This window comes from Pongo pygmaeus, chromosome 1 (assembly GCF_028885625.2).
Source record: "Pongo pygmaeus isolate AG05252 chromosome 1, NHGRI_mPonPyg2-v2.0_pri, whole genome shotgun sequence".
Lineage (NCBI taxonomy): Eukaryota > Metazoa > Chordata > Mammalia > Primates > Hominidae > Pongo > Pongo pygmaeus.
Genome location: NC_072373.2, coordinates 223415457 through 223439171, shown reverse-complemented (window position 1 = coordinate 223439171; position 23715 = coordinate 223415457). Strand labels below are relative to the sequence as shown.

Here is a 23715-nt window from a genome sequence, read left to right as displayed (position 1 = left end):
TAACATGAACACTCACTTCACTTTTCCCCTCTTCCTTCACATACAATTTCATCCATCCAGCAAATACTGAATATTTTTTCTGTACCAGGCAGCAAAGAGGGGCGGCACTCTGCACTGTACCTTTCATTTCTAACGTGTTGAGATACTATCTAAACTGAGCTTTCAGACATTTTTTTTAAAGGGCTCTACACCTTCCTTTTCTGAAACAGTGTCTTTTACATTTGCCTTCCTCCAGTTGCCAAATGAATCTAATTTTAGGAAGTGCAGGGAAGTGTTTTAAGTTCCGCCGTCAAAATTGTGTTTCTGGGCCGGTGCAGTGGCTCACGCCAGTAATCCCAACATTTTGGGAGACCGAGGCCAGCAGATCACTGGAGCTTAGGAGTTTGAGAACAGCCTGGCTAACATAGACCATCTTTACCAAAAACACAAAAATTAACCAGGTGTGGTGGCTGCACCTGTAGTTCCAGCTACTCGGGAGGCTGAAGCAGGAAACTGGCTTGATCCCAGAAGACGGAGGTTGCAGTGAGCCGAAATCGCGCCACTGCACTCCAGCCTGGACAACAGAGCAAAACTCTGTCTCAAAAAACTAAAAAATCTGTTCCTAAAAATCGGGTGGGCTTTTACCAGGGCTGCTTTATGGCCCGGTTCCTCCAAGTCCACCCCACTCACCTAAAGAGTTAGCGGAGGATAGGGGCGATTGGGGTGGGCTCGGTAGGTCACGGGCGGTGAAAACCGTGGGAACCCAGAAAGACGCCCAAAGCACGATGAGGACCGCTGCCGGCAGCCCGCCCCACCCTGGGCTCCTCCCCACACCCGCTCGGGCCGCCAGGAGCCACCTACCAACTCCAGGACCCGACCCCAGAGAGCTGGCCTGGGCCGCCCCTGCCCGCCCCCAGTCCCCGCCTCTCCCACCCTCTTCTGCCCCCGCCCTCGACACCGTCGCCCCCCCGCCCCTAGCTCCCACGTCTCTCGGCCCCCCCGCTCCCATCCGCCCCCCCGTCCCCGCCTCTCGCCCCCATCCGTCCCCATTTCCAGCCTCCCCCCGCCCCGACTCAAGCCCCCCCGACTCCGCCTCTCGCCCCTCTCTGCCCCCGCCTCTCACTCCCCTCTCCTTCTCCGCCCGCCCCTCACGTGGAGGTTGGGCCGGACCCGCCCCGCCCCACAGAGCCCGGGTCCCGCCCCCACGTGGCTGGCAGCTTCCTGGCCCTATCATTTCTGCGCTGGCTTCAGCGGCTCCGCCCCGGCGCCGTGCCAAGGGGCCGGACACTCCAGTCGCGCGGCACAAGCCTGAGGCCGCTCAGGGCCACCCCGCCCCCTGCCCGCTCGTCGGCCTGCCGGGATTGGCCGAGCGCCGGCCTCCGCCCGACACCGCGCGTTATGTAACGCGCCCCGGGGGCCCCGCCCCCTCGCCCTGGCTTATATAACCCGGGCGCACCGGCTCGCGCCCCGCCCCAGGGCCCTGCGGAGTCGGCCCCGACGGCCAATCGCGCGGCCCGGGGGCGGGGCCGGTCACGCGGCGGCGGCGGGGGGCGCGGCGCCGGCTGCTGACCGGCACGCGGCGGGCCTCGAGACTGCGCGCGGGCGGCCCAGGGGGCGAGCTGCTGTTCGCGGGGCCAAGGGCGGGGGCGGCAGGTGAGTGCGCGGCCGGGCGGGAGTTCTGGGAGCCCGCGCGCGGCAGAGGAGCCCCGTGAGCCCTGCCCTCGGTACTGGGGGCCCCCGGAACGTGGCACTTCCGAGCTACCCGCCTCCCCGGGCCCCAGCCCTCGGCGCGCGGGTAAGTTGGGGCAGGGGTGAGGACCGCGCGGTCGGGGCGCCCCAGCCAGCCGGGTCTCTGGCGTCGGACTGTCTGTTCCACTTGTCCCTTGTCACCCTTGTCTCCTCCCCCTAGGCCGGACTCCTGAAAGTCGAGCGAGCTCCGGGTTTTGGAAATGCTGGAGGGAAAAGCTCCTCGGAGATGAGCTTGACCCCCTGGCTCGTGGTGGCCGCCTGTTCTCACTAACGCCATGGCGGGGACCGGAGTGAGAAACCGGTGTCTGTCGCTTACTGCAAAGTGAGCGAGAAGCAGGCTGCGGGCCGTCCCAGCACGACGTGGAGCCCCGCGGAGACCTCGAGATGCCTCGCGGGGAAGCTCCTGGCCCTGGGAGACGGGGGGCTGAGGACGAGGCCCTGGGCGAAGAATCGGGGGAGCGGTGGAGCCCCGAGTTCCATCTGCAGAGGAAATTGGCAGACAGCAGCCACAGGTGACGTGCTGGCTTCAGGCCGAGGGCCCCATGCGTTCGTTGTCCTTCTCTGGAGCAGGGAAAGGGGGACCTAAATCTTTTTATTCTTTTGTTTTCAAGCCCAGGGGAAAGTGTAAGGGGGAGACTCGGGCAATGTAGGATGAAGTGATCCGTGACACTGAAAAAAATTACCGGAGAGTATCAGGAGGGAAAAGTGGTTACAAAAGTTAGCTGAGTTGGGGCTCAAGTGGATTAAGGGAAAGTAAGTGGAGAATGTCATTCACCAGTTGCTTTGCCTCGAGTTCCCCACCTGGAGGAAGAGGGGTCACGACCACCCTGTGAACTGATGCCGGTAGAGCACTTAGAAACTTACTTGGTTTGCAGTTTGTGTTCCCTAAACCGCAAGATGCTGTTGTCTTCACAGGATGAAGTTGTAATTTTTTTTTATCTTCCAGTGAACAGCAAGATCGAAACAGAGTTTCTGAAGAACTTATCATGGTTGTCCAAGAAATGAAAAAATACTTCCCCTCGGAGAGACGCAATAAACCAAGCACTCTAGATGCCCTCAACTATGCTCTCCGCTGTGTCCACAGCGTGCAAGGTAAACAAGCCGGAGAGAAATTTGATCCTACCAATGCACCAGGACTCACACAAGCAGCCAGAGGAGTGGTCAGTGGGGTCTCAGTCAGACAAATAATTTGAGCTTTTTCTGGTGCTTTGTGGACGATGAGCAAATCTACGCCGATTCCATTCGTGGCTTAATTGTTCACATGTGAAAGACCAGGAAAACTTTATCTGTATAATAGTGTATAGTAACTATGCAATGTTTTGCTCATTTGTCGCAAGAGAGTAGAGTTTAGCATAAGCACATTTTGAAGGCTGACCTTTTAAAGAAACATTGCCTTCTATGGAAGTTATGGGAAAAAAATGTATTCCACGAAATAGTTACCTTTACATGCCGTACACATACTTTCAAAATGCGGTAATGAGGCTGGGCGCGGTGGCTCACGCCTGTAATCCCAGCACTTTGGGAGGCCGAGGCGGGCAGATCATGAGGTCAGGAGATCGAGACCATCCTGGCTAATACGGTGAAACCCCGTCTCTACTAAAAATACAAAAATTAGCCGGGTGTGGTGGCGGGCACCTGTAGTCCAGCTACTCGAGAGGCTGAGACAGGAGAATAGCGTGAACCCGGGAGGCGGAGCTTGCAGTGAGCCGAGATCGCGCCACTGCACTCCCGCCTGGGTGACACAGCGAGACTCTGTCTCTAAAAAATAATAATAATAATAATGCAGTAATGATATATCAGGAATTTACCAAACTAAAAATGAACCATTGTAAACACTTTTTCTCTCTGACATTTCAAGGAATTTCATTAAAGCCATATTCTCTTTAGCACAAACCTCAGTGCTTCATATATGATATGTTCCTGAATGATAGAGTACTGTTTCTGCTCCCCCCCAAAAAAAATTTTGTATGCATCTGAAATTTTTAGTTAGTACCTTAAATGTATCTTGCTTTCTGTGATCCAGAACATGCAGAATTCATAAAATCAAATCTTAAGTTTGCACAACTATCAGTATTTTAGGTAAAAGCAGAAAATGATCTTTTTTTGAGAAAAATGCACTGAGCTGTTCTCATCCGAAAAAAATAATCCAGCTTGATAGTGATGAAATGGTTTCCTAAAGATACTGTTGTCACTGGACTACCTGTTTATCTCCCTGTGTTTCTTAGCAAACAGTGAGTTTTTCCAGATTCTCAGTCAAAATGGAGCACCTCAGGCAGATGTGACCATGTACAGTCTTGAGGAGCTGGCCACTGTTGCTTCAGAACACACTTCCAAAAACACAGTAAGAATTCATGCATTTTGCCATATCAACCTGGGTGACTTTTCGTAAGGGCCTGCTCTAGATGTAGGTTTTTATGAAGAATAACAACGTTTCAGCAACCACAATTTGAGAGAAGCAAAGGAGGAACTGCTAAAGAGGCATGGTGTAGCTTCTCCACCCTTGCCAGAGAAAGCATCTAAAAGCAGAAGCAGCCCATTTTGTGTGCTGTGCAGTTCAGTGACTTTGGTTATGAGGTGCTTCTAGCTCCTTAGCATTCCCGAGCTCTCTTGAATTAAGAGAAAACAAAAATTACACTGCAGAGTAATTTCCTGCATCTTATTCTAATCTCCAAATTGTTAATTTCTATTTATATCATTCTTAGTTCCAATACCTACTACTTCAAGTTGTAACAACTGGATGTTATAGAACAGGTGAGTTGAGATGCTGTCATTTTTCCTAAAATTTTGGAAGAGACCTTTAGTATATCTTTTTTTAATCTCTCTTCTTGTTTGACAGAGTAATTGAGCCTCATGTTTGGTTGATGTGGTGGAGATTACTTATTTTTATGTACAGACCCCAACATAATTGTTACTTAAAGATTTTGTAATAGTGGAACATGAGCAATCCCTACTATTATAACAGTGCTTATTTTATGGACTGGTGTGTACATAGTACTGTAGGAGGTGCTATGGAGATTTTTAAAAATAGCTTAAGAAAATATTTGTCTTTTAAGATACTTAAAATAAAGCTAGAGAGGAAAGTATGCCAATGCTAGCAAACACAAACTGCTGATTATAAATAAGTTTCATTTATGTGTAATGGAAGAAATTAGAGCAGTGATGCTTATGTAATGAGGTTTGTCAAGGACAGCTTCTTGAAGAAGGTGAATCTTCAGCGTGTCTTAAAGCATAGAATCTTCATTGATGACGAGAACACCGTCCACCCAGGTGTATGGCACAGTATGCAGAGAAGTTATGTGCCATACATATGTTTAGTCTGCATAGAATAAGCTAGTATATTTTTTGGCATAGAAATCAAACCTTCAGTAGGTGAAGTGCAGGTCTTAGGAGAATATTTAAGAAGGATGTTGGAGAAAATTATTTGAGGAGTTTTGTTGCATTTGTAGGTTGTGCCTGTGTATTTTAAGATGTTGATCATGTTAGAGATCCAGAAGAAATTTACCTTTCAGGGAATATTGCCAGTGAGTATCTCAATATTTGCATTTATTTTAAATGTTTTTCATAGGATACCTTTGTGGCAGTATTTTCATTTCTGTCTGGAAGGTTAGTGCACATTTCTGAACAGGCTGCTTTGATCCTGAATCATAAGAAAGATGTCCTGGCGTCTTCTCACTTTGTTGACCTGCTTGCACCTCAAGACGTGAGGGTGTTCTATGAGCACACTGCCAGAGCTCAGCTTCCTTTCTGGAACAACTGGCCCCAAAGAGGTAACAGGACCAATGTTTAGATGTCTATCTTTCCTCATCAAGATCAGTTTCATTCTTACAGGGATAGTACGGAAATTAACATATTATTTAGAACATGCACACTATCTGGTTTTTCTTATTCCTGTTATAGAAAGTCATGTGATGAAAACAGCATTTTAAAAGCCTCTGATAACATACTCAATACATTTGTTTCCATTTTGTCACGTCTGTTTCACAGATTATATGTCAGAAATATTATTTCATTACCAGCATATTGTATAGTGGTTTAGTTGCTATGAAGGCTCTGTTTCCTTTAAGTTAAAATTAAATGTTTTTCCTCCTTCATGATTTCCTTGTATGAGAAATTTTACTTTGGAGATAAAATTCGGATCATTAGGCTGGGCATGGTGGCTCACGCCTATAATCCCAGCACTTTGGGAGGTTGAGGCAGGTGGATCACCTGAGGTCAGGAGTTCCAGACCAGCCTGGCCAACATGGTGAAACCCCATCTCTACTAAAAGTACAAAAATTAGTCAGGCATGGTAGTGCATGCCTGTAATCCCAGCTACTCACGAGGTTGAGGCATGAGAAGCGCTTGAACCCGGGAGGCAGAGGTTGCAGTGAGCCAAGATCACACCTTTGCACTCCAGCCTGGGCGACAAGAGTGAAACTCTGTTTCTGAAAAAAAAAAATTCAGATCATTAGCTCCCTTACAGCTTTTCTTGACCCTGAAACTTATGAGTCTTATTACTTTGTTTTCCTTCTGGAATGCTTTTTTTCCTAATTCAAAGATGCCTATTGCAGTTTTCTTTGTGACATTCAGTCCTGTGTGATCTTAATTTATTTCTTTTTAGTCATCCTTTATTATTTTATATTCTTCATGAAGTGTCTTTTAAAGAGCTTTTAAATATACATAAATATATGTGTGTGTGTATATATATACGTATATATATGTGTATATATACATATATACACATATATATATGTGTATATATACATATATACACATATATATATGTGTATATATACATATATACACATATATATATGTGTATATATACATATATATACATATATATATATATATATATGTCAGCCTTCTCTTTGATTCCAAGCCCTTCTCTCTAATTAAAAAAAAAATTCATTGTAGTGAAAAACATATACACTTTACCATCTGATATGGTTTGGCTGTGTCCCCACCCAAATCTCATGCTGAATTGTAACTCCCACAATTCCCATGTGTCGTGGGAGGAACCCAGTGGGAGATAATTGCATCATGAGGGCATCTTTCCCATGCTGTTCTTGTGATAGTGGATAAGTCTCATGAGATCTGATTGCTTTAAAAATGGGAGTTTCTCTACACAAGCTCTCTCTCTTTGCCTGCCGCCATCCATGTAAGATGTAACTTGCCCCTCCTTGCCTTCTGCCATGATTGTGAGGCCTCCCCAGCCATGTGGAACTGTAAGTCCATTAAACCTCTTTCTTTTGTAAATTGCCCAGTCTTGGGTATGTCTTTATCAGCAGCATGCAAATGGACCTAATACACCATCTTAATCATTTTTAGGCATTCACTCCATTGCTGTGAAAGATGTTTACATTGTTGTGAAACAGATCTCCATAACTTTTTCATCTTCATATCTGAAATTCTGTCTACTATTTCTAATTTTTTTACCCAGTAGTTAATTTAATGAAGGATAGCTTTGCGTGTTTCTTCTTCCAATTATAGATTGCCCCATCTTTTAAAAATATTTTTACATAAGCTCTAGAAAACATGCATGTCATCCCTGCCTGCTTCTAGCTCATCTCTTTTCCCATCTTTCAAAAATACTGATTTTATTTTTCATCCCCTTTCCTAAATATACATTTTCAACCTTTAATTGTCTGTATTTGTTTCTCTGCTTTTCTTAGCTGTTCATTCCGTAAACATTTATTTAATAATCACTGTGGGTTAAGAACTAGTCCGGATACAGATACAGCTGTGAACAGTACGTACACAATATTGTCTGCCAGGTCTTTCCCTTTTTTTCCCCAGGTATTTTTCCTTCAGCACTGCCTGTGTCTTTTCAACCTTTTCATTTTTGCTGATTACTGATTACTGGGATATTTCCCTTCTGTATTAGTCCATTCTTACGCTGCTATAAAGAACTACCTGAGACTGGGTAATTAATAAAGGAAAGAAGTTTAATTGACTCACAGTTCCACACGACTGGGGAGGCCTTGGGAAACTTACAATCGTGGCAGAAGGGGAAGCAAACATGTCTTTCTACACATGATGGCAGGAAGGAGAAGAATGGGAGCTGAGTGAAGGAGGAAGCCCTTTATAAAACCATCAGATCTCTTGAGAACTTACTATCATGAGAACAGCATGGGGGAAACTGCCCCCATGATTCAATTACCTCCCTCCTGGTTCCTCCCATCACACATGGGGATTATGGGAACTACAATTCAAGATGAGATTTGGGTGGGGATACAGCCAAACCATATCATTCTGCTCTTAAGCCCTCCCAAATCTCGTCCTCACATTTCAAAACGCAATTATGCTTTTCCAACAGTCCCCCAAGTCTTAGCTCATTCCAGCATTAGACCAAAAGTCCAAGTCCAGAGTCTCATATGTGACAAAGCAAGTCCCTTTCACCTATGAGCCTGTAAAATCCAAAGCAAGTTAGTTACTCCTAGGTACAATAGAGGTACAGGCATTGGGTAAATACACCCGTTTCAAATGGGAGAAATTGGCCAAAACAAAGGGGCTACAGGCCCCTTGCAAGTCTGAAATCCACTGAAGCAATAATTAAATATTAAAGCTCCAAAATAATTTCCTTTGACTCCATGTCTCACAGCCAGGTCATGCTGGTGCAAGAGGTGGGCTCCTACAGCCTTGGACAGCTCTGCCCCTGTGGCTTTGCAGGGTACAGCCTCCCTTATGGCTGGTTTCATGGGCTGGTATTGAGTGTCTGTGGCTTTTCTGGGCACACAGTGCAAGCTTTTGGTGGATCTACCATTCTTAGGTCTGGAGGATGGTGGCTCTTTTTTCACAGCTCCATTAGGCAGTGCCCCAGTGAAGACTGTGTGGGCTCCGAACCCAAATTTCCCTTACACATCTGTCTTAGCAGAGGTTCTCTATGAGGGCTCCGCCCCTGTAGCAAACTTCTGCCTGGACATCCAGGCATTTCCATACATCTTCTGAAATCTACGCAGAGGTTTCCAAACCTCAGTTCTTGTCTTCTGCAGACCTGCAGGACCAACACCATATGGAAGCTGCCAAGGAATAGGGCTTGCACCCTCTGAAGCTATGGCCTGAGCTGTACCTTGGTCCCTTTTAACCATGGCTGGAGGTGAAGCAGCTGGAATGGAGGGCACCATGTCCCAAGGCTGCACAGAGCAGTGGGGGCCTGGACAGGCCCAGAAAACCATTTTTTCCCTCGTAGGCCTCAGCCTGTGATGGGAGGGGCTGCTGTGAAGTCTCTGACATGCCCTGAAGACATTTTCCCCATTGTCTTGGTGATTAACATTTGGCTTCTTGTTACTTCTGCAAATTTCTGTAGCAGACTTGAATTTCTGCCTGGAAAATGGGTTTTTTTTTTCCATTGCATCTTCAGGCTACAAATTTTCCAAGTTGTTACGCTCTGCTTCGTCTTTAATGCTTTGCTGTTTGGAAATTTCTTCCGTCAGATACCTAAATCATCTCTCTCAAGTTCAAAGTTCCACAGATCTCTAGGCCAGGAGCAAAAGTTGCCAGTCTCTTTGCATAGCAGAAGTGTCCTTTACTCCCAACAAGTTCCTCATCTCTATCTGTGACCACCTCAGCCTGCACTTCATTGTCCATATCACTATCAGCATTTTGGTCAAAGCCATTCAACAAGTCTCTAGGAAGTTCCAGACTTTCCCACATTTTCTTGTCTTCTTCTAAGCCCTCCAAACTGTTCCAGTGTCTGCCTGTTACCCAGTTGCAAAGTCACTTCCACATTTTTGGGTATCTATGGCAGCACCCCACTCTTTGCAGTACAAGTTTACTATATTAGTCCATTCTCATGCTGCTAATAAAGACATACCCAAGACTGGGTAATTTCTAAAGGAAAGAGTTTTAATTGACTCAGTTCAGCATGGCTGGGGAGGCCTCAGGAAACTTAACAATCATGGCAGAAGGGGATATGTCCTTCACGTGGCAGCAGCAAGGAGAAGCGCCAAGCAAAAGGGGGAAAAGCCTCTTATAAAACCATCAGCTCTCATGAGAACTCACTATCACGAGAACAGGATGACGGCAACCACCCCCATGATTCAGTTACCTCCCACCAGGTCCCTCCCTTGACGTGGGGATTATGGGAACTACAATTCAAGATGAGATTTGGGTGGGGACACAGCCAAACCATATCACCTTTTATGTAAAATCTTAATATGCCCTGAAATAATTCTTTTGGATCTCAAAATTCACTTAGGCTATAAGGCATGATGTAATTCTAGTTTACTCTTTATATTGTACTTTTGCCTTATGAATCTCAAAGATTGATACTCTTACTGAGAGCAGTTGGTTAATGCCACCCCCTTTATAGGCTATGCCTGCGTTACCCCCTTCAATTCTTTACTTTGAGCACATAGAACATCAAGAGGACTTAGGAAGCAATCCACTCAGCTGTTGTCAACCTCTGGTCCTGTATTAGAATATGTTTCTATTTAACATGTCTTGTACAAACCTCTTAGAAGGATCTGACCATTACTTCTTCAGAGCATGCTTTTAGAAACAAGCATCACATATTTACAGCCTAGGAATGGAAATTCATTGTGGGCTCACGTCTGCTGTCTTAGATCACATAGTCTGGCTTTCAGTGGTCCAGGACTTCTAGTGAGTGCAGTTGGAGTTCAGGTGTCTGGTGTGATGAATATAATGGTATAAGCAAACTGACCTCACAGTAGAGGCCGTTTTCTGTAGAAGATTATACCAATCTTCAGTGCTTTATTAATGCTTTCTGACTCTTCTGTGATCGTCTCTTAGAAGTATCAAGACCTGGGCTGCTTATTCAATATTTTGGTTCTTTTGGATTTTCACTGTTATGCTACCTTCAGTGTATATTTTTTGAACATCTCACAGTTTTCCATGGTTCCTGTAACTGAAGACTTCTTGTTTCAGTGAACAAATGCCCAAAAGATATTCAGGAAGCTCTAATCAGAGGAAATACATATAGTTAACAAACACTGGGCAGAAATTTCAGTCCCCTTATCTCCTAAGGCAAATTTAGACATTTCTGAATTATCACCTCATAAATCAATAAAATTGGTGCAGAAATCAATAGAATTGCTAGCAAATCATTGGCATGAGGGTTGTGAGAGAACATCAATAAAACTCTGAAGATTGGTACAGTTTTCTGGAGGTTTAGCCATACACAATAAAGTCATAAAACGATTCTATCATTTAACCTAGGAACACAACTTTTTGAAATTTATCCAAAGAAAGAGGTTAAAGAAAAAAAGAAAATTATATATCATATAGCTAAGAAGCTGAAAATAGTCTGAATTCCCAGTTTTTTAGAAGGTCCAGACTATTACAATGGGATGGAATAGTACCACCAGAATAATTGTGTCCAGCGATCATTACATTGACCTTTGAGATGATGAACATGGGCAATTTGGGAACTATGAAAAGTAGTAAGGGGAAGAGATAAAGCCGATTCTCACTGTTATACCTGAGGCTCACGGTTCCAGTACCAGAACCAATACTAGTATTTCCCAATTCTAGTATTGTGACTGGATCTCAAAATGAAGGAAGAGGGTTCTATTTTAATCAAGGAGACCTCTCTCTTTTTTAAAAAATAGTTTGTTGTTTGGTAATGGTGCAACATTGTTTTACTGAGAAAGACCTGGCTAAGAGGGAGTGACTGACCAGGCATCTTTCTTTCTAGCAGCTGCACGGTATGAATGTGCTCCGGTGAAACCTTTTTTCTGCAGGATCCGGTAAGTATAGTGGCTCGTGGAAGCCAGCAACAGTGGATTATGCTCTGAGTTTATTTTGCAGTTAGTTTGATTCTAGTGTATTCAGCTCACTTCTGTTGCGAGATACAAAAAATAAAACTTGGTTCTTGCCACAAGGAGTTCGTATTTTGATTGAGAAGAGACATACTCATGAGAAAACTAGATAATAATGCAATAGGAGGCTGGGCACAGTGGCTCACGCCTGTAATCCTAGCACTTTGAGAGGCAGAGGCAGAGGCGGGCAGATCACAAGGCCAAGGGGTCGAGAACATCCTGGCCAACATGGTGAAACGGCGTTTCTACTAAAAATACAAAAATGAGTTAGACATGGTAGTGCACGCCTGTAGTCCCAGCTACTCAGGAGGCTGAGGCAGGAGACTAGCTTGAACCTGGGAGGTGGAGGTTGCAGTGAGCCGAGATGGCGCCGTTGCACTCCAGTGTGGCGACAGAGCGAGACTCTGTCTCAAAAAAAATAAAAATAAATAATAATAATGCGATAGGAAAAAAGTCTAGAAAAATAATTCTTAACTCTAGGAGCATATAAGAATCACTAGATGTGAAGTACACTTTAAAATGACCATTGTTTTGGGCTCTTTTTTGTTTAGCTTTTTGTTTTTCAGTCACATTTAAAATTAATTTTTGAAATTTTGAATAGCTTTAAGGAAAGCAAGAGATTTATATTTGTGAGAAGGATTTAAAAGATCTGGAGACAGTGAACCAGAAGAAAACAGATGAAAATTTTAACAGTAGTTGATTGCTGGTAGGAATTACTACTGAATTTTTTATCTTCTAAATTTGCTGCAATATATTATTAGTGTTCCTTTTATGTTATATACATAATATATGTAATATATATATTCTGTTATGTATATAAGATGACATAATAATATGTTCTTTCGTAATAAAAAGAACAAATATTTTAAAATGACATTGTGATTGCCAGTTTTAGTATTGAAGTTACTAAATGCTCAAGATGTTCAGAGAGAAGAAAAAGCCTCATGATGAAATAATCTAATATTCCAGTACTCCATGGAATTGGGGGACTTGAGCTCATCGGCTCTGGGTGCTTGGGAGGGACGGCCGGAGGAAGGGTACAGCAGTGGGAGGGGCTGTCTTGTTCCAGTGGGTCATTCACAAGTGAGTTGTATGAAGATCTTAGAACAGTTCCTGCCTCCTAATAAGTGCTATATGTGTTTCTGATGTTAAATATTTTGGGGTGCTTTCTCTGAGCCAGGCACTTTGTCAGTGCTGGGATCCAAACAGTTCTTGCCTCACGTACCTTAAATTCTGTGAGGAGGAGACCAATAATAAACACATATTCAAATGCCTGTGTTGGCTGGTGATAAGTTGTGTGTAGACAGTAAAGCAAAGAGCGGGAGTTCTGGGAAGTGGGAGATTGCCGTTGTATTCAGGGTGATCCAGGAACTCTTAGGAAGCCTAATTGGAAACAGCGACCAGAAGGAGGACAGGGGGTGAGCCACACCAGTATCTGAGGGGTGGCAAGTGTCTGAGAAAGTGTGTTCCAGGCAGAGGGAGCAGCAGGCGCAGAGGCCCTGGGGTGGGCCGTGCCTGGCCTGTGGGAGGAGTGACATGGAGCTGCTGTGGCCCGAGCGGAGGAAGGAACGAGGATGGAAGAAGACGGGGAAGCACGGGCCACACCACAGGGAGCAGTGACTTCTGCACGAAGTGTTTTATTTCAGTTTATCACTTGCTTATTTTCCAAACGTTTTACTTTGGGGATTTTCAGACATAACACAAGAGAAGATAATGTAATGAACTGCTGCGGTCTCATCATCCAGCTTTTTAAGAACTTGAACCCTGGCCAGTCTGGCATCTTCTCTGCCAGCACCAGTTCTTTAACCCCCTCTTCCCAGGTTACCAGGCAGCGTAGCTCAGATCTTGTCTGATTTTCTGCATCAGTATTTCAGAATGTCATTCTAAGAGACAAAGTTCTCATTCACGTTTGTGGGGTTCAAAATGGTCCCATCTTTGGCCAGTAGGAATCCCTTTGGGTTGGCCCCTGTACCCTTGTGAGAGTGCCCCATGGTCTTTGACAGCTTCCATTGTTTTAAGCATGAGACACCCCAGACTCATTTTAGACATTCCTTAAGCCAGACTTGGCATCAGTCATTTCTCTAAGGATCCCTGGTTCCTTGTGGTGGGAAATGGCATTCACATTTGGAGGCCAAATCTGGGTGGTAGGGATGGTTATTGCTACAGGGTTATCATTGCTTCTAGAAATTTTCAGTGAACAGAGGTAGGAAACGTTCATTTCAGTTTCCTTTTTTTTTTTTTGAGACAGGATCTCACTGTGTCCCCCAAGCTGGAGTGCAGTGGCATGATCTCGGCTCACTGCAACCTCTGCCTCCTGGGTTCCAACAATTCTCCCACCTCAGCCTCCTGAGTAGCTGGGACTACAGGCATGCACCGCCACAGCTAATTTTTATATTTTTTGTAGAGACGGGATTTCTCCATGTTGGCCAGGCTGGTCTCGAACTCCTGACCGCAAGTAATCCAACCTCCTCGGCCTCCCAAAGTGTTGGGATTACAGGCGTGAGCCACCATGCCTGGCCCGGACACAGTTTCCATTATGAAAGGCTGGTGTTGGCTGCAGTGTTGAAGATACTTTGGAGGGGGAAGAGGGGAGGCAGGGAGGGCAGTTGGAGGCTGTTACAGTGTTACAGAGGTACAGGGTATAGGCCAGTGTTCCGTGGGGAGGTGTAAATATTTGTATATTCTGAATATTTTTTACACTTGATCTTAGCCAAAAGGCCAAGAAGCAATATTCTGGATATTTTTAAAGAACAAATTGCCAGAATTTATTAATGGGTTATATTTGGATTGAGTGTGAAGTAAGAGTCAAGGATAACACCAGGAGTTTTGGGCTGGAGTTATCATTTTTTGAGGCAGACGAAATTCTAGGAAAATCAACTTCCTGGAGGTGGAGAGAAGGAATGTGGTGCTTAGTTTTAGATGAGTTAAGTTTGAGATACCTGTTGAATATCCAAGTTGAGACTCTATGAGAATCTGGAGTTAAGGAAAACTTCCAGGCTAGAGGTAGATATTTGGGTCATCAGCGTGTAAATGGCATTTAAAACCTTTGGACTGGATGAGCCTGGAAAATGCATTCGTGGATGTGGAGGGAAGCTGGAAGGTGTGAGCATGGATGTGGGTCGGCAGCACCGGAACACAGCTCACTTCCCGATGATTCTCTTTTCTTGGTGAAATGGTAAGCAAGGTCATCAGCTGAGGGTGCAGAGTGGGAGAAGATTCTGGAGTGTGTGGTAGAAGAGAAAGAGCAAGGTGGGGCTGGGCGCGGTGGCTCAAGCCTGTAATCCCAGCACTTTGGGAGGCCAAGGTGGGCTGATCACCTGAGGTCAGGAGTTTGAGACCAGCCTGACCAACATGGTGAAACCCCATCTCTACTAAAAATACAAAAATCACCTGGGTGTGGTGGCACGCACTTGTAATCCCAGCTTCTCGGGAGGCTGAGGCAGGAGAATCGGCTCACACCTAGGAGGTGGAGGTTGCAGTGAGCAAAGATTGTGCCATTGCACTCCAGCCTGGGCGACAGAGCAAGACTCCGTCTTTAAAAAAAAAAAAGAAAAGAAAAGAAAAAAGTGAGATGGAAGTAGGAACAGACTAGAGAATCTCTGGCAGCACTAAAGACCCCCTTAGGATTGGCAGTCACAACTTTACATGCTGGCGAGAGAGTAAACGGGTGATTGGTAAAAGTTGGGGAGTGTGAATTCAGTCTTGGGCTTTTTGACTTCTAGGTGAAGTGGCATCTCCCAGTAGAAGCATCCGCTGGGCAGCTGCAGTGGTAACACAGGGTGATCTTTGAAGTCATCAATCAGAGCCGCCCCTGCCAAGAGGTTCTTTGTGAGGAGTGGAAAGGGGCGCGCCCTCTGGGCCAGGGACAGGGCTTGCTGAGCTCGGTTTTAGCCTCAACTTTTTCTTTCCTCCTCAGCCAGATGCCTTTATAGATGGAGCGCCTGACCTCATGCGAGGGCCCTCATCACTGAAGCTGGAGACAAAATTGGTTCTTAGAGAGTGTAGAAAGGGACGACTGAGAACTAGCCCCGGGGCATGATTGCAGGGGACCCTGTTTTCTCCCTTGTGACACCTGATGTAGATATGTGAAATGAGTCAGTTATGCTTGTCCCTCTCACAGCAGAAGGGGAAAAGTCAAACTGGGAATTCAGCGCATGGAGGACAGGAGAAAAGTCATGGAACCACTAATTCTGTTTTTACACTCACAGTAATCTAAGCCAGTTCTTTACACAACCTCTTACTCGTTGAATAATATCGAAAATTTAAGCTAACATATTCTTTCTTTTGAAAACAAACATGTTTAAACATTTTAGATGTGGGTATGTCTCTCTTGGAAATTACCAATAAAATATTTCTCCCAGCCTTGTTTCGCCATGGGCCAGTAGGGTGTGTCAGGACCAGCACTAATATCTTTAATCTCCTCAGTGGAGGTGAAGACAGAAAGCAAGAGAAGCGTCACTCCCCATTCCGGATCATCCCCTATCTGATTCATGTACATCGCCCTGCCCAGCCACAATCGGAATCGGAACCCTGCTGTCTCACTGTGGTTGAAAAGATTCACTCTGGTTATGAAGGTAAGTTAGTAGATGAGATGCAGAAATGTCAGCAATCAGATAGGAACATGAGAAAGTCTGTTTACGTCAGTCGTAGAACAAAAAAAAGAGCTCTGGGGTCTCCAATTTGACCCTTAAACACTTCAGGCATTTGAAGCTGGTTTTCATTGATGTCTCTGTTTACTGACTTTTGGCTTCTTGTACGGTCATTGCCTTCATGGTCAGCATGGCTGAACGAAGGGTCTTAGCACAGGACTTGGTGACACATACAGTTTTCTAGTCCTCTCTCTGCTGGTGACCCATTCAGTGTAGCCTTTTGCTTGTGTTGTGTGAAATAAGAGTGCTGAAATTGTTTCCCAGAGAGGCCACAAGAGGGATTTTGTTTTTGAAGTCTTTTGAAACTCCCCAAGTAAAATGTATATTTTATCTTTTACAAGCAGAACTGTATTTCTGAATGCATATATCAATACATAGGCAGCTTCCATGTATTACTGAAAAGTCAATTCAGATGTAAAATGACATATGCTTTCCTGCAAATTACCATCCTATGCAACAGTCACACAATAAAAACCACAGGGCTTATGGGAAAAATGGGTTTAGGAGCACAAAACTCAAAAGCTTAGTGCGGAATCGAATAAAAATGATAATTGTGCCGGGTGCGGTGGCTCACGCCTGTAATCCCAGCACTTTGGGAGGCCGAGGCGGGTGGATCACGAGGTCAGGAGTTTGAGACCAGCCTGGCCAACGTGATGAAACCCCGTCTCTAATTAAAAATACAAAAATTAGCTGGGTGTGGTGGCGCGTGCCTGTAATCCCAGCTACTCAGGAGGCTGAGACAGGAGAACTGCTTGAACCAGGACCTGGGAGGCGGAGGTTGCGGTGAGCTGAGATCATACCATTGCACTCCAGCCTGGGCAACAAGAGTGAAACTCTGTCTCAAAAAAAAAAAAAAAAAAAAAAAAAAAAGATAATTATTTCATACATGTTAAATGATTAGGAAATATACAAACTACAATAAATATGGCTCATACCACAGGACGGACTGAGGTAGCAGGTAGATGTTTGAGGTGTGTATGCAGGTTTTTGTGTATTCTTTTTTTGTTGTTTTGCTTTGTTTTGAGACGGGGTTTTGCTGTGTCACTCAGGCTGGAGTGCAGTGTGTGATCATGGCTCATTGCAGCCTCAGACTCCCGGGCTTCAGTGATCTTCCCACCCCAGCCTCCAGGGTAGTTAGGACCACAGGCACGCACCATCACGCCTGACTAATTTTATTTATTTATTTATTTTTTGTAGAGACAGGGTCACACTACGTTGCCCAGGCTGGTCTCAAACTCCTGGGCTCTAGTGATCCTCCTGCCTTGGCCTCCTAAAGTGCTGGGATTATAGATGTGAGCCATCACACCTGTTTTTGTGTATTTGTAAGTGGTTCCTTTCAACTAGATGCTGTTTTCTGCATTCAGTTAAGATTTCTTGAAAATGAAATAGTGCACAAGCAAATGAGATATTAGCATTTGCTCATATAGTTTCCTAATATATCAATCACTTCATTTTTTTTTTCTTGAGTCTCGCTCTGTTACCCAAGCTGGAGTACAGTGGCACGATCTCGGCTCACTGCAACCTCCGCCTCCTGGGTTCAAGCAATTCTCATGCTTCAGCCTCCCAAGTACCTGGGATTACAGGCGCCCACCACCACACCCTGCTAATTTTTGTATTTTTAGTAGAAACAGGGTTTTATCATGTTGGCCAAGCTCGTCTCAAATTCCTGACCTCAAGTGATCGGCCTCCCAAAGTGCTGGGATTACAGGCATGAGCCACCGAGCCTAGCCACACTTCATTTTTAAAGCAAGCATTAGGATAGAACTGACCATACCGATTTTATTACACAAAGAGTATCCATATGGTACTAAATAACATTTGTAGTATTTTCATTTGTTTAGTTATATGCAGCTACTAAATCTGATTAAACTTTTTAGTTACTCCAGTTTTAACTATTAAATTGTTTATGATGAGCCAGGTGTGGTGGCAGGCACCTATAATCCCAGCTACTCGGGAGGCTGAGGCATGAGAATCGCTTGAACCTGGGAGGCGGAGGTTACAATGAGCCGAGATCATGCCACTGCACTCCAACCTGGGGGATAGAGCGAGACTCTGTCTCCAAAAAAAAAAAAAAAAAAGAGAAAACTATTTAATGTGCACATTCTTTCTCTCTCTGTTTAAAATTTACTTTAATAGGCTTCACATTTTAACCTAATTAAAATGTAGCTAGTAATGAAATTATTATCATTTAACTGTAGCTTTGGCTGCTTGAAGGCCAGGCCCCTAAATGAGATTTCTACAATTTCATATAGATTTTGTTCTCTTTTTAATATGTTAAGTGGTTAGTTAGGTGGATAATTAATTAGATATTTGCCTTTAAATGGGTCTTTGTTTTTTTTCCGTAGCACCTCGGATCCCGGTGAATAAAAGAATCTTCACCACAACACACACCCCAGGGTGTGTTTTTCTTGAAGTAGATGAAAGGTAAGTACTTCTTTAAGCCTAAAAGAAATTTGTTTCTGAAAATAAATATATACGTGAAGAAGTTTACATTATGTTTGCATGTTTATACATTATATAATTGAAATCTGTCCATTTGCCTATTTGATTTTTGTTACATGGAAATGTATGTTGTCTAAATTTTTAACATAAATATCTTGCATATTATAAAGTGATTACAAGTTGTATTTGATTTCTCAACAGTATGCTTTAGGTAGGCCAAGAATTATTTCATTTTACAGAGAAGACAATGAACCCACGGGCCGGTTTGCTGAGAACAGATGTATAGTATCTGATTGCGCTCAAACTGGGACCAAGACTCTGGTCTTCTAGCACTTATTCTGGTGTTATTTCCACTTGCCAAGTGCTTCTCAAATCAGTTTATGATGAAATTTCAGTTAGTCTGAAGTGGGGGCGAGGATGGGGAGAAGAGATTATTTTTTGTAAAGAATTGTTCTTTATTTTGAACTTCTGTCCTCCCTACTTTTGGGGGATGTTGAAATAGTCTTTGTTATTTAAAGGATAGTGATAATAGGTAGTAGTTACTGCTTAATGCTGTTTTTTAATATCTTTATTTGGAAAAAGTAAATATCAATATCACTACATCAGTATCCCACATTTTTTCCCCACGTTTATTTTAACATTTTACATACTCATGAAATTCAAAAATCTGGGAACCAACGCACCACACCACACATAACTGTAAAGCAAAAATGTCAGAAACATTTTCTTGATAATTTTTTATTAAAAAAATTTAACATCTGAAAATCAGTGTATTTGATAATGTTTACCCTGAAACCAAATAGTAATGTGTGAGATACTTAATCTGTATAAAGTAAGAAAATTCAGCTAAATATAATTCTAAAAATAGCTTAAATCTCTTGTATTAGAAAATATTTGTGGGTTTCTACACAGGGAAAATATTTATGGAATCCAGTTTTTTCTGAGGCATCCTTAGTCTTACCGTCGTTAAGTTTCCCATGAACCTTTATCCTGAAACGATTTCTGTATGCTAGCTGTCTGTCTATCTGATATTACCTTTTGGGTGACATTGTTTTTTTGTTTTGTTTTTGAGATGGAGTCTCACTCTGTTGCCCAGGCTGGAGTGCAGTGGTGCGGTCTTGGCTCACTGCAACCTCCACCTCCCTGGTTCAAGCAATTCACCTGCCTCAGCCTCCCAAGTAACTGAGATTACAGGCACACGCCACCACGCCTGGCTAATTTTTTTATATTTTCAGTAGAGATGGAGTTTCACCATGTTGGCCAGACTGGTCTCAAACTCCTGACCTCAGGCAGTCTGCCTGCCTCAGCCTTCCAAAGTGCTGGGATTACAGGCGTGAGCCACCGTGCCTGGCCTAGGTGACATTGTTTTTATGTAATTTTAATTATGCTGTATGAATTAGCAACCTGCATTATTCATTTAACATCATCAGCATCTTTCTACGTTACGATATGCTTTTTGTAGACTTTTTAAATGGCAACATAAACATAATTATGGAGGGCATCAGAGTCCTCTAAGGAACTTGCTAAAAATACAGATGCCTGGTCTTATTTCCAGAGCTTCTGATTTAGTAAGCTTACAGCGAGACTGTGGATCTGTATTTTAGCAAATTCGCTAGATGATTTTGATGCAATGTGTCAGATAACCAACATGTGTTAGATTATACAGCCATTTCCCCCAGGATGGGCACTTGGGTTGTTTGCTGTTTTTATAAATGCTAAGATAAACAGCTTTGCATAAAATTGTGTCACATTTAGAATGAAATACTGAAGTATTTTTAAAAGTATGTAAGAATTACCTGATCAGTATAACATGCCACCTGTGTTGTGTGTCTGTATCCCAGAGCAGTGCCTTTGCTGGGTTACCTACCTCAGGACCTGATCGGAACATCGATCCTAAGCTACCTGCACCCTGAAGATCGTTCTCTGATGGTTGCCATACACCAAAAAGGTCAGGACCTGCTTCTTTATAGGAGGAAATGTTTTTCTCTCATTGATTTGTTCTAATTTTTCTTTTCATCTCATTAGAGCGCAACCTTTAACCAGAGAGGCATTATATTGAAGCTGCTAAAGCAATTGTTTTCTATTTAAACATACTAAAACAGGCCAGGCGCAGTGGCTCACACCTGTAATCCCAGCACTTTCAGAGGCCGAGGTGGGCGAATCGCCTGAGGTCAGGAGTTGGAGACCAGCCTGGCCAACATGGTGAAACCCATCTATACTAAAAGTACAAAAATTAGCCAGGCATGGTGGTGCACGCCTGTAATCTCAGCTACTCAGGAGGCTGAGGCACAAGAACTGCTTGAACCTGGGAGGCGGAAGTTGCAGTGAACCAATATCGTGCCACTGCACTCCAGCCTGGGCAACAGAGCGAGACTCAGTCTCAGAAAAAACCACTAAAACATTTACAAATAAATGGCTTAAAAAAGAACATTTGTAATCAGTATCTGTGTTAAGTAAATCCTATTTTTGTCTTATTATTTTATATAGTCTTGAAGTATGCAGGGCATCCTCCCTTTGAACATTCTCCCATTCGATTTTGTACTCAAAACGGAGACTACATCATACTGGATTCGAGTTGGTCCAGCTTTGTGAATCCCTGGAGCCGGAAGGTTTCTTTCATCATTGGTCGGCATAAAGTTCGAACGTAAGCCAGTCAGTTTTCGTATTTTCTAAAACATCTCTTGTATCAAATAATATTCCTTAGCTTATTGACTGCCCTCTGACTCAGTTGACACATAAACTAAATAAAGCACAGATTTGTTTTTGGTGCTTTGGGGAGATAGTTTGACAGTGTGTACCATGAGCCTTAAAACAAGTCATAATATCAGCCTTAAAGTAGCTTAAATGTCCATCATTAAGTAAACTCTGGAATATTTGCTTGATGTATTATTATATTGGTCAATGAAAATTTTTGCAGAGATCACATAACATGGAAAAATATTTGATTTTTAAATATAAAAATCAGCATACAAAATTATTTATACCTATGATTATAATTGTTTAAAACAAACATACTATGAAATAAGGAAAAGAGAATTGAAAGGAAATAAAATATGAATTTTGGTTAAATGTAGGTACTAGGACCTACAGGTGTTTTTTTCTTTTTTTTTTTTTTTTTTTTAAAGATCTCTTTAGTGAGCATGTAAAACTTTTTATATCAGCCTTCCGCCATCAAATTCCACTTGTTTGTGTCTTTTTTTTTTTTTTTTTTTTTTTTTGAGACAGATTCTCCCTCTGTTGCCCAGGCTGGAGTGCAGTGATGCGATCACAGCTCACTGCAGCCTCAACCTCCCCTGGCTCAGGTGATCCTCCCACTTCAGCCTCCCAAGTAGCTGGGCCCACAGGTGCCTGCCAACACATTCAGCCCATTCTCGTATATTTGTAGAGATGGGGTTTTGCCATGTTGCCCAGGCTGGTCTCAAACTCCTGCGCTCAAGCATACTCCTGCCTCAGCCTCCCAGAGTGCTGGAATTTTGAAGGTGCGAGCCACTGCGCCCGGCCTGTGTCCATTTTTTAATACTTCTTTTCCTGCCAGCATAGCTGACACCAGCTTGTTTGCTTGCTGTTGCCCGTCCACATAACAGCATCATGTGGAATGGAATGAGACCAACCCGGCCCACGACTTCTTGTAGGCTACAGTACCCCTAGGCCCTTGAATCTTTACTCCTTTTTTTTTTTTTTTTGAGACAGGATCTCACTCTGTCACCCAGGCTGGAGTACAGTGGCCTGATCGCGGCTCACTGCAACTTCCGCCTCCTGGGTTCAAACGTTTCTCCTGCCTCAGCCTGTCCAGTAGCTGGGATTACAGGCACACGCCACCACACCCAGCTCATTTTTTGTATTTTTAATAGAGACAGGTTTTACCATGTTAGCCAGGCTGGTCTCGAACTCCTGACCTCAAATGATCCGCCCACCTTGGCCTCCCAAAGTGCTGGGCTTACAGGTGTGAGCCATCACGCCCGACCCTTTAGTCCATTTTTAATTGAACTCTAGGCCTTTTGACCTGGCTCTAGGTTTCCCTTTGATGTCTATCTTTTTTAAGCATGGAAATTTTACTTGATTCCAGTATCATGCTGAGATTGAGAAGTTATGTTTTTTGGTATCTTGTTATACAGCATTGTCTACATGAACATGAAACAGAACAGTAGATCTACCAGTAAGACGTATTTGATCACCTGTTAATATTAAAGTAGAGATGATGCAGAGCCATGGTGAGAAGAGGTCTCAAGGTTGCTCTTACCTCTTTCTACTCCAGGGTTTGGCCTCTCTGCAGAGCACGTCTAGAACTTAATGGAAGAAATGGGCTCCTCGCCGCCCTAACTCATGAGACTGATTTGTGTTAGAAAACGAATTTTATTATTAAGAAATACAGCTGCCAAGTAATTACCATTGGTATTGCTCAGAAAGGACTTTGTCCCTTCTCCCCACCCCATACCCCCCAAGTACAGAAACCTATTGGGAAATGGACATGAAATCCGATGGTTGCTTGGCATGAATGTAGGAAACTGCAGCCAGTAAGATGCCTTCATGAGGCTTCCATCTGGGGCTCGTTGATGGTCTGTGTTCCCCCGCCCCAGTCAGGGTTAAAGATACGGCCTGGATTTCTGAAGCTCTCTGTTCAGAAAATGATGAAATATATGTGATGAAATATATGTGAAATTACCTAACATATAATGAAATATATGTGAAATTATCCAACATATAATGTTCAGAATGTTTTCAGTATTTTAAAAAATTACACTGGTATTTACATCTTAACGACAAAGATTATGTGAGGGAAAGGATTTAAGGTCTAGTAGGTATTAATCTTACTCATAAAATAATAATTATTCATTATATTTATAAAGTCTAAAGCTCTGTGTAAGACAGTGTGCCGAGCCTTGAGAATGTGATGGTAATCACAACGTTCTCTTTACCATCAGGAAACCCACACTGTAATGGGAGAGACAGTGAATAAAAATGGCACTGTCATATATAACTAGAGTTTGGTAAGTGTGACAGTTGAAATGGGAAGGGGGGCTGCGAGACTGTTTAGCAAGGGACCCTGCCTGTATCTCTCTCAGTCCTTCCCAGCAGCACTGCAGGCAGGCAGGTCAGATGTCCTCAGCTCTCATTTTACAGGTAAAATCCATACT

At 43.6% G+C, this 23715-nt stretch overlaps 1 protein-coding gene across 22 annotated transcripts in view; it reads left to right on the top strand.

Annotated features, from left to right (window-relative positions):
• The first annotated feature begins 1465 nt into the window (after positions 1 to 1465).
• Positions 1466 to 23715, top strand: part of PER3 (period circadian regulator 3) — a 61070-nt gene continuing 38820 nt past the window's right edge. For 7 of the 22 annotated variants that reach the window (XM_063668414.1, XM_063668393.1, XM_063668391.1 and 4 more), the window contains exons 1-10: positions 1466 to 1632; positions 1889 to 2240; positions 2675 to 2820; positions 3954 to 4069; positions 5294 to 5495; positions 11366 to 11417; positions 15915 to 16063; positions 18484 to 18562; positions 20422 to 20528; positions 21068 to 21224. In XM_063668414.1, coding sequence (XP_063524484.1) covers positions 2113 to 2240; positions 2675 to 2820; positions 3954 to 4069; positions 5294 to 5495; positions 11366 to 11417; positions 15915 to 16063; positions 18484 to 18562; positions 20422 to 20528; positions 21068 to 21224 — 1136 coding nt within the window. In that variant the 5' untranslated portion in view covers positions 1466 to 1632; positions 1889 to 2112. Of the gene's footprint in view, positions 1775 to 1888; positions 2241 to 2674; positions 2821 to 3953; positions 4070 to 5293; positions 5496 to 11365; positions 11418 to 15914; positions 16064 to 18483; positions 18563 to 20421; positions 20529 to 21067; positions 21225 to 23715 lie in introns of those variants that run through there. The other 15 variants (XM_063668413.1, XM_063668408.1, XM_063668394.1 and 12 more) reach the window with 5 other exon arrangements.